The sequence below is a fragment of the Eretmochelys imbricata genome, chromosome 8 (assembly GCF_965152235.1).
Source record: "Eretmochelys imbricata isolate rEreImb1 chromosome 8, rEreImb1.hap1, whole genome shotgun sequence".
NCBI classification, from domain to species: Eukaryota; Metazoa; Chordata; order Testudines; family Cheloniidae; genus Eretmochelys; species Eretmochelys imbricata.
Window position 1 is genome coordinate 98,122,913 of NC_135579.1, and position 11,189 is coordinate 98,134,101.

General features: G+C 43.3%; 1 protein-coding gene across 5 annotated transcripts in view; it reads right to left on the bottom strand.

The window, feature by feature from the left end:
- OSBPL9 (oxysterol binding protein like 9) overlaps positions 1-11,189 on the bottom strand; it is a 146,754-nt gene that overhangs the window by 86,057 nt on the left and 49,508 nt on the right. Inside the window, exon 1 of one of the 5 annotated variants that reach the window (XM_077825431.1) lies at positions 11,006-11,188. The exons of the other annotated variants lie outside the window; for them this stretch is intronic. Coding sequence (XP_077681557.1) covers positions 11,006-11,014 — 9 coding nt within the window. The 5' untranslated portion in view covers positions 11,015-11,188. Of the gene's footprint in view, positions 1-11,005; position 11,189 lie in introns of those variants that run through there. 5 annotated transcript variants of the gene reach the window in all.

Here is an 11,189-nt window from a genome sequence, read left to right on the forward strand (position 1 = left end):
GAGATGGAAAAAGTTGCGTTTTTTACCTTTTAAAACTATATTTGACATTATTTGGGAAGGTAGAAAAATTACTTAAAATTACACACAAATAGACAGACCTGCTTAGACATTCAGAAGCAGGGTGGCCTCCTACTACTTCTCATGGTTCTGATCAGGGGTCTTCTGCTCTGCCCTCCCAGGACTGCAACCTTCTTCACAACTAGTGCCTGCAGGGACTGGGTTTTACCCACCCCACTCACTCACCAGCCAGGAGCGTGGGAGCCATCAGAAACAGTTCAGCAGAGAAGTGGGTTCCCCCACAAGCAGGGGCTCATCCTCCTCCATGCAGCCTTGGCTGGGGCTCTGTGCTTTGCCAGGCCAGAATAATGCAGCCTCCCCCATTCCTTGTGCTTGCAGGCATTGGGTGTCACTGGCCCAGCAGGCATGCAGAGAGCCCTCTACAGCTCCACTGTCACAGCCCTGCTCCCTCATTCCTGTGATAGCAGGGCTGCAGAGAGCTCCCTGTGCTGCTGGTGACACCCAATCCCTGCAGGTGCATTGCAACTGTTAAGTGATTTTTTCCCCTCCATGATGTAGCATGAAATTATGAATGTATGAAATTAAAGAATTAGATTTATCTTAAGTTTTGTTAAGGAAATGTGTGCATGTATGTTGTAGATAGGCCCCTAGTAGAAAGTAGGCCTTGAAAAGTATAAATTATAAAGCCAGAAGGAATGAAGTGGGGAGGATGTTTGGTTTAAAGAACTAATGCAATAAGGGAAAGTTTTTAAAAAGAAGGCTCCTGACCGACAGGGGTGACTGCAGACTGTCTTAAATAAGACAGAGAATCTGCCTTAAAATGAACCAACATGGCCCTTCCCAACCCTCACACCACTGTTAAAAGTCCATATGAATCCATGTGCAATAAAAAACTGTTGGACAGAAGGAAGAAGGGGAGGAAAGGCCTTGGGAAAAAAGGAGATCGTAAATCTAATCTGGATTAAGACTGGAAATAAGGGTCTCAAAATGAAGTCAGTACTTGGCAATGACTGTTTTTGTTGAAAGGTATAAAAAAAGTAAACTCTTACAGGGGTTCTCAAACTTCACTGCACCACGCCCCCCTTCTGACAACAGAAATTACTACAGTACCAGGAGCAGGGACCGAAGCCTGGGCCCGCCACCCTGGGGGGTGGGGGTTGAAGCCAAAGCCCGACTGCCCTAGGCCGGGGGGCCAAAGCCAAAGGGCTTCAGTCTCAGGCAACCCTAGCCCCACTGCCCAGGGCTGAAGCCCTCGGGCTTGGGCTTTGGCCCTGGGCCCCAGCAAGTCTAAGCCAGCCCTGGCAACCCCATTAAAATGCGGTCCCGACCCACAGTCTGAGAACCGCTGTCTTAAAGGGTTCATTGCTAACACCTGCCTGACCACACTGAAGCCAACCAATATGGGTCTAAACACCCCCTAAGTTTAGCCCATTTGTAAGTACCTCAATCAAATGCTTATAAATGTTTTCTTACTGTTTGGATGTAGTAAATTACTTATTATTTAGGTATGTTTAGAATAATTGTATAAAGCCTTTGAATTTAATAAAGCAATTTATGGTCAACTTCATGTTTGGTGGTTTCCCATATTAATATTTCAAAACATGTGCATTTTAGTGTCATCTGAAATCAACATTTACCAACAGTTACAGATTAAAATCAAATCCTGCCAAGCCCCTCTATGATAGCAATATGGAAACATGCATCCGGTGTATATATTTGTGGGGTGGAAATGCTGAAGGGCGTATGAGTTTTTAGTACCACTTTCTCAAACATTGTTGAAACTATCACAGAAATATTCCAACAAGATGTTGGAAAGGAACTTCACAAGAATGTAATACAGTATAACTTCAGAGTTATGAACACCTCGGGAACAGAGGTTGTTCGCAACTCTGAACAAAACATTATGGCTGTTCTTTCAAAGGTTTACAACTGAACATTGACTTAATGCAGCTTTGAAACTTTACTATGCCGAAGAAAAATGCTGCTTTTTTTTTTCAATAGTTTACATTTAACACAGTACTGTACTGTATTTGTTTTTTTAATTTTTTTCTTTTTACGCTGCTGTTGCCTGATTGTGTAATTCCAGTTCCAAATGAGGTGTGTGGTTGACTGGTCAGTTCACAACTCTGGTGTTTGTAACTCTAAGGTTCTACTGTACATATGATTTTAAATTATTTTGTTTAAAGTTAGTTGTGCACTACAAAATTAAGAGTTAATGGAAAAGAAAGCTCGTGGGGAGACAGCATGGGAATAAAATGGAAAGTTATTTTAAAGTATAAACACCATCTTTACAAAGAAGAACTGTAGCTTTTAAGGTGTTTTATTTTTTCTTCTTCAAACAGAAGGCAGAGTTGTAACAGTATTAGAAAAGTCAATTGTGCCACATTTCAGGAAAGATGTGGACAAACTGGAGAAAGTCCGGAGGAGAACAAAAATGATTAAAGGTCTAGAAAATATGACCTTTGAGGAAAGCCTGGAAAAACTGAGTTTGTTTAGTCTGCAGAAAAGAAGACTGAGGGGGGACATAACAATTTTAAGTACATAAAAGGTTATACAAGGAGGGAGAAAAATTGTTCTTGTTAACCTCTAAGGATAGGACAAGAAGCAATGGCTTAAATGGCAGCAAGGAAGGTTTAGACTGGACATTAGGAAAAACTTCCTAACTGTAAGTGTAGTTAAGCACTGGGATAAACTGCTTAGGGAGGTTAAGGAATCTCCGTCAAGTTTTTAAGAGCAGGTTGGACAATCACCTGTCAGGGATGGTCTATATATAATACTTTGTCCTGCCTTGAGCACAGGGGACTGGACTACAAGACCTCTCAAGGTCCCTTTCAGTCCTACAATTAAGGAAACATATTACATAATAAAAAGGAGTACTTGTGGCACCTTAGAGACTAACAAATTTATTTGAGCATAAGCTTTCGTGAGCTACAGCTCACTTTATAGGGTGCAAGTGAGCTGTAGCTCACGAAAGCTTATGCTCAAATAAATTTGTTAGTCTCTAAAGTGCCACAAGTACTACTTTTCTTTTTGCAGATACAGACTAACATGGCTGCTACTCTGAAACCTGACATTATATAATGTGTGTGTAGGTAGGTAGGTAGGTGTGTGTATACATATATACACACACACACCCCTCTTCTCCACACTGGGGAAAAAAACGAATCCAGCTTTGCAACCTGAGCTAGTTCCCTGTTTATGTAAGGGCATCTGACTGAGATAGTTTTACTGGGCCCTGTGTTCATTTGCATTATTTCCAAAAAATGTGTCATGTCCTTTTCAGCCAGCATGACAATAACCACTGCTAGCTCCCAATGGCTAATCTGCCGTAACACTCTTGGCAACAGTAGGCTACATACACACAGGGTCAATCCTGCATCTGGGTGACCGATGTCCGATTTCCTGGAATGGAATTTTCTTATTTCACTATTTGCTGGAGAGGCACATAGATCTATCTCCAGAACTCACAAGATACAACTCAATAGTGTTTACCTGATGATTTATGTTTAATTTGTTTTGATCCTTCTCACTTCAACTGGAATACTCCATCTTGTACTTAGCTCCCCTCTCAACAGTGAAGTCCAAAATGAATCTAGGGTTTTTTTTCCAGCCAAATCAAAGAATGCTTTCTCTCCTCTACTGTATCCTCCTTAGCTTTTGCTCATGTAGCTCTGAAGTCTCTTCTGGAGAACCTTTTCAACTAGCCCTGGCATAAGGAGCCTCTTGTTCTAATAGTAATTTTTATTACAGTAGTTCCTAACTATGCCAGAAACCCCTTTTAGCATCTAAAGGCCATGTTGTTTGGCTTCTCACTTTTTGGTGTCTGCCACTATCTTTCTCCAACCCAGGGTGGATAAAAATCAATGATTTAAAAAAAAAGTAAAAATAAAAATAATTGGATTTTTTTATTTAAATCATATTTTTTGATAAAATGCTTTCTGAGGAAAAAACCTATCTAAAGATATATTATAGCTCAAAGATATCTCATTATGGAATAGGGATTATAAATTCTAATTCTATAGTATGAGACAATATATTCATGTAATTTTAAGAAAAATTTGTAAATGAGTTCCACTAGTTCAGATTAGGGACCCAATCTTATTATATAGTCTATAAAATCATGAGTGGTATACAGAAAGTAAATAAGGAAGTGTTATTTACTCCTTCTCATAATACCAGAACAAAGGGCCACCAAATGAAATTAATAGGTAGCAGGTTTAAAACAAACACAAACAAGTATTTTTTCACACAACGCACTGTCAACATCTGGAACTCCTTGCCAGAGGGTGTTGTGAAGGCCAATACTATAACGGGGTTCAAAAGGAAGCTAGATAGATTCATGGAAGATAGGTCCATCAAAGGCTATTAGCCAGGAATGGTGCCCCTAGCCTCCGTTTGCCAGAAACTGGAATTGGGTGACAGGGCATAGATCACTTAGATTCATAGATATTTAGGTCAGAAGGGACCATTATGATCATCTAGTCTGACCTCCTGCACAACGCAGGCCACAGAATTTCACCCACCACTCCTGCGAAAAACCTCTCACCTATGTCTGAGCTATTGAAGTCCTCAAATCGTGGTTTAAAGACGTCAAGGAGCAGAGAATCCTCCAGCAAGTGACCCGTGCCCCATGCTACAGAGGAAGGCGAAAAACCTCCAGGGCCTCTTCCAATCTGCTCTGGAGGAAAATTCCTTCCTGACCCCAAATATGGCTATCAGCTAAACCCTGAGCATATGGGCAAGATTCACCAGCCAGATACCCAGGAAAGAATTCTCTGTAGTAACTCGGATCCCACCCCATCTAACATCCCATCACAGGCTATTGGGCCTATTTACCATGAATATTTAAAGATCAATTAATTGCCAAACTCATATTATCCTATCATATCATCTCCTTCATAAACGTATCGAGTTTAATCTTAAAGCCAGATATGTTCTTATAGGGTTCCACACGCTTCTGTATAGATTATTTAGGTTAATCTTTCTGTCTACCCAATGGGATTCAGTGCTCAGTCTAGAAGATACTATCAGAGTTGCTTAGTTTTGCCGTTCTCAAACTGTGGATTTGTGTCTCCAGATGTAACATGCTTGTTAACAGCAAAAATGTTTTTAAATAAATAAATATATAGAGGTGAGAAATAACAGACCTCAACTCTATTGTCCCTCTGCAAATTTGTGTACACAGAATCAATCCCTTACCTCTCTCTAAAATGTAAAGTTTCAAAAAGTCCAATGAATAGAAGATTGGTGGGGGTGGAACAGATCTGGACAAGGAGAAGAAGTCTGGAGATAAATGTGAGAAGCGAGGGACACATGCTTTTTTGTTAAAATATTACATGTTTGCTGTTGAAGAAAAAAATCCAGAATACTTAATGTTGTTATTTTAGTTAAATAAAACAATTTAAATGTCTGTCTGGTGATGTTCTCCTCCTAATACAGCATGGCAAGAAAATCCTCCAAATATTAATGATTAACCTGTTGAATTGGAGATAGTTCACCTCCAAATGACTTCATAAATATCTGATTCAATTACCTTTGGTAAATGAAATAACCAAACAATCATTCATTTTCTGATATACCTGTAAAACTAATCTGAAAAGTTTTCAAAATAAATCACTTTTTAAAAATGTAGTACCTTCTAAAAATGAAACCTACATCTATCTCTGAGTTATGAAGAATATGTATTAATGTTATAACCACCAACAAGAATGCACTTTTATGCAGAAAACTGTGATTAAATTGAGTCTTCCTGACTAGTGATTTAAATCAATCCACTCTGCTCCAACTCTTCAAACACAACTTGCTAGCTTTAAATGAAGCCAGGTGCTGCATAGCCTTGGAATCTCCAGACCAAATACATAGGTTACAGGTTCTTCCCAGATACTGTGTTTGCTTTCATCACCAAGGAAGCTCTCTGATGGCAACTATCAATGCATTGCTATGAAGGAAATGGACATCAATGTTTTGTCAATTCGACTATTCCCCAAAGACAAGAAAATTGTCAGTCATCTCAGTTCCTCTGTCCATACAATGACTGCCCTGAAGAATTAAGTAGATGCTGAGGAAGCCTGGAACGTTACTGAACTGGCTTTGTACTTTCTTCCAAGGGCAGTCCCTACTTTACAATCTGTGGCATCTTCGAGAAAGAAGCCCCTTCCTTCAGGAATAAGTGTCTTTGATGTGGGTTGCCAGTGCCACATCCACTTTGGATAGCATGAAAGATGGCTCCCACTTATATATTCGTAGAATTTAGAGCATTGCTTATTCAGCTGGAGCACTGCTAATTGTACTCTTTTTGAAGGACCTTTCAATGAATGCACTCAGTGATATTTTACAGTAGGCTATCGCTCTCTAGCACCCCTTGGCGAGAGGGTGTGTGCCGCTCCTGTCTCAGCAACTGGGAAACAGCTCTCCAGCTGTGCTATTCCAGGTATCGACCCCCTTGTGCAGGACAAGATTAAAGCAGTCCAAACAACAAAGTCAGTATCCTTCCCCAGGCCACAGAAGCAGAGTCCTAGGCTTTTGGGAAGTTAGAGGGGAAAAAATAAGAAGAGAATTACCAGCCCTCCTCCTTTCTAAGAGGGCCTCAGCAGCCAAAGTTCTCTAGCCATTCCCCCAGTCAGCTACCCCTGCTTCCATGGGATGAGGAGCTCTGGCATGCAGTCCTGCTCCTGTAGAGTGCTGTCCTGCACTGAGCAGGGATCCTTCCCTTTAAGGACCAACCCCTCTCCAGGCTTCACAAGCCTTACATGTGGATGGGGGGGTTAAGGCTGACTTTGCCCAGAAGAGCTCTTTAACTCTTTCCTGATGAGGATGGGGATCTGCCCCACCATCCATATCATGGCCTATGTTCCCTTTAAGGTGCATGCCTGTGCAGGAGGCCACCAAGGGCTGCACACTTAATTAGCAGAGCTACACAGGCATGCACACTGCACTCAGTGTGTGGGTCCAGGTGGGCCTGGAAGATGAGTCGGGTAACGGGGGGGGGCCCACGATGGGGGAGCTTGGGGGGCAGGGCGCCTCTCCCCTGGCCCCCAGAGCTGCTGCACGGAGAGAAGGATGGGGGGTCCTCTCTCCCCGCCGCAGACCTGGGGCCGCCTGGACCCCAAACCCTCATCCCCGGCCCCACCAGAGCCTCACCCCCAGCCAGAGCCCTCACCCCCCATACCCCAACCCTCTGCCCGCTCCCACACCCTGAACCCTTCATCCCCGGCCCCACCCCAGAGCCCTCACCCCTGCACCCCAACCCTCTGCCCCAGCCCTGAGCCCCCTCCCACACCTCGAAAACCCTCAGCCCCACCCCCACCACACAGGTACACAACAAAATTCATTCAGCACACAGATGGGAAAAATTAGAGAGAACATTGATCATGGCTCTTGTGCAGTACTGGGTGGGGTGAGAATATGTGAGCACTGTGTTGTGCTTCCTCTCACTCCATCTGAGGCTTAGGGACAGAATGACCATATGAGTCTAGATGGAACAAAATTGGCAGAAGAAAGAATTGTATTAGTCACTCTCCCCTTCCTCTGACTGAGAAACATCCAGTCATCTTAAGGGAAGAAGGTGGTAAGACAACAGGAATTGGCACCTGCCTGAGGGAGAAGACAAATGATTGGATGTGTGCTTCCATTAGGCCTTCCAGAATACTTAAGTTTATTCCACCTATTTCCATGTCCCCAGCCTGTGGAAAAATAGAAGAACAACCCTCTGATGTTTGGACAGTTTCAGTGTGACTTTTTTTTTATTATCATTAGTCTGATACTTTGTATTCTCATGGTGCACACCTCTGCTTCTTAAGAGAGTAAGGAAGCCACATGCCTGGTTTCTAAGCAAGGGAGAATTCCTGATTGATTGTTCCACTGAAGCATTTATGAACCAAACATCTCCTGTGGAATTCTGCTGGGTTGGTGACTTCCAACCACTCATGTCTACAACATGCCAGAAACAAGTTTCTTACTCTCTTCCTGTGCCTTATCTTCCTCATAGCCCAACCATGCTGCAATTTCTCCTTCTCACCTGACGCAGAGGGAAACTAAACAGCCTTTTTTTCTTTTAGGCCCTGACACCCTTCCCATTCGCTGCAGGTCTCTGCTCTGGGGATAAGAAGCAAGACTATTTGGTCCTTCGATGGGCCTTGCCAGTTATTTGATCACACCAGTCCTTGCCTGACTAAGGGACAGGTCTACTTTTCAACATCAAGCGCCTGTTGTCTGTTTCTTGTCCATTCATTCTCTGCATAACAGGGGAAGAAGTAGTGATAGGCCTCCACACAGCTGAGGGCATACCACTCTGGCCAGCAACAAAGTACTGGGAAGGAGTAAGAGGCTAAAGGGGAAAAAAGTGAACCATGGTCCCAAAGAGCTTTAGAAAAATGGCAGGGTACTCAGGAGAACTCTGAGCTGCTGCTATGGAGACAGGAAGTTCTAGGGAGCCCGCAGCTGTCAAGTCCTTATGAGAGGAGGAACAGGTCACTGCTGAGTTCAGCTCTGAACTTCCTCTGAAGATTATGGTCCATACTCTCGGTAAAGTGCATCTGAACTATGAGTAAGTGGGCTTGGAGAGATTAGATTTTTATCACTAAATATCAATTTCACCATAGACACACAAACCAATGACAAATATTTCCATTAATAATAATAATAAAAATTTACAAAGAGGCAAAGAAACAAAAATGCTGCTTGAGAACTAAGTCTGATTTAGTATTTACTTAGTATATTTAGACATTTGATGTTGACACTGTTTTAATGATTAGAAAGCTTTAACTTTCTGAATCTCAACATCTGTCATTAATTATTGTGCGAATCCCTCCAGTTTCCCACAACTGTGAAAATTTAAATATTTTTAAATGCTTAAAAATAAATACCAATATCAGTCAAAATGATAAAAAATATAAATTAAATTTGGCAACGCCTATGGACAGGCATTCAATGTGGGACAGAACTAAAACCCAGCAGTAAAATACTTAACATCAATACAAGAAAGCTCTGTAAGAAAAAGCTAGTCAAATACTAAACACATTCCTAGTAACATTATAAAAAAAAAAAAGAGAGGTGTAACGCTGCAAAGGACTGGCAAGGAGAATGGACTTCAGTTTTAAAATTTATAGATTTAAGGACTAATTTTAAAAAGAGGAGAATCAGAGGATATACAATGACAAGATTTGGCTGTGGTCCACTAAAAGGGTAAACAGAGAGCCTGAACTAGGGAAGAATTGAGCCACAAACAAACAGAATAAACAAATTCCATCCCGTAGTTTTAGACAACTAGTAATGCCTTGTTGGAAAAAAACAGAAGGGAGGAGCTTACAACATTTTTTATATAAATGTTTTTTTCATAAAGTTTACAGAAAAAATTTTCCCATAATTTGTGCTCAAGTAACGTATTGTGCAAAGGAAGGTGAAAAAAAATTAAACTAACAAGACTAAAAAACAACAGTAGATAACGTTCAGGCCAGTTTTACACTAGCAAATTATGCTGGAAAAACTACGTCACTCAGGGATGTGAAAAAATCACACATTCATTACCGCAGTGTAATGATGTCAACCTAAATCCCTATGTAGACGGAAGAACTCCTCCATCAACCTAGCTATAGCCTCTTGGAGGTGGATTATCTATGCTGATGAGAGAACTCCTCCCATTCACATAGGTAGTATCTACAGCAGGGTTCTTAAACCATGGGTTAGGACCAGTCAGGAGGTTGGGAGGTTATTATATGGGGGGGCTGCAAGCTGTCAGCCTCCACCCCAAATCCCGGTGTTAAATATATTAAAAAGTGTTTTTAATTTATAAGAGGGAGGGTCGTACTCAGAGGCTTGCTATGTGAAAGGAGTCGCCAGTACAAAAGTTTGAGAATCCCTGGTCTACACTGAAGTGGCACAGCTGTACCACTGTAGCATTTTAAGTATAGACAAGCACTCGGACACACTTCCTGGTCTCTTCCATCCTCTTATGCTTGTTTCCTTTTGCAGGTTTGTGCCAGGAAAAGACATTTCACACCTCGCTTTTACTGTTAACTTTTCAGATCTCTATAACAGTGACTGATTTTCTTCAAACGTTGCACACAAAGTTCACTTCTGGCCTGGCAAACTTGAAGAATCCTAGGTCAAAAGTAAGTAGGAGTTTTTGTTTGTTTTTTAAGGCAAGTAAATTAAAAATTGGATTTAGAAAGGATTAGAACAGGAAGTGTCTTGTAGACTTAAAGGAACACTGTTGGGGGTGGGGGCGAACCCATTCGTAAAAATAAATTTTATAAAAAAATCTAAAGTAGTTCCACTTTTGATTGTAATTTCAACTAAAATACTTCTACAGCAAATCAACTCTCTTCTGCAAGTGTTTGAAAGCAAAACTGTAGAAGAGGAGAAACCTAATTTTCCATTGTCCAAACTGAAAGAAATGCAAAATGAAAATCCAACCGTATTAAACAATGAAAGAGTTTTAGATGCTCACTAAGCGAAGACATTACTTGTAAGCAAACGTTTGCTACAACATATACCCTTTAAGTTCACAGAATGCCCCCTAAAATACAGAATCGCCGCAAAAGCAGCCCGGTATTGTTCCAGCAGCAAAAGAAAGTCATTTTCCCAGGAGGTCCTGCGAACTCCTCGAGTGAAGGAAACGCTGGAGCCCGGTTTTTACGCCCGCTCCATGCGGGGCCAGCAGCGCTCGCCGCTTGCTGCGAGCGCCCGGGCTGAGTTCCTCCTCGCGGAGACCCGCTGCTGGGCAGGGCTGGCGGAAGCCTGCGCGCTGCCAGCAGGCGAATCACCGCCACTCGCGGGCCGTGCGCGTGGACTGGCGACACGAGCAGCGCCAGCCCGTCCCGGCGGGTCTCCGCGAGCAGAGCGGGCCGCCGAGACGGGGGCAGGAGGAGGAGCGGCGCGCCGGCGAGCGGGACCCAGGAGCCCCGGCACCTGCAGACCCTGCGGCTGGGGCAGGAGGGACGAGGCGCGGAGTCGCGCCCCGCGGATACCCCCCCCCCTCCGTACTCACACCGGCCATTCTCCCCGCGGGCAGGGGAGGTCGCTTTTCGGCTGGGCCCCCGGCAGCGCCGCCTGCCGCTGGGAGCCGGGTGGGGAGCAGCCCCCCCCCCAGGACCCGGCCGCCGCGACCCGCTGCTCGGCGTTCGCCTCAGAACCACGCCAGCTCCCGATTGGCTGTGGGTCAGACGCCTTCC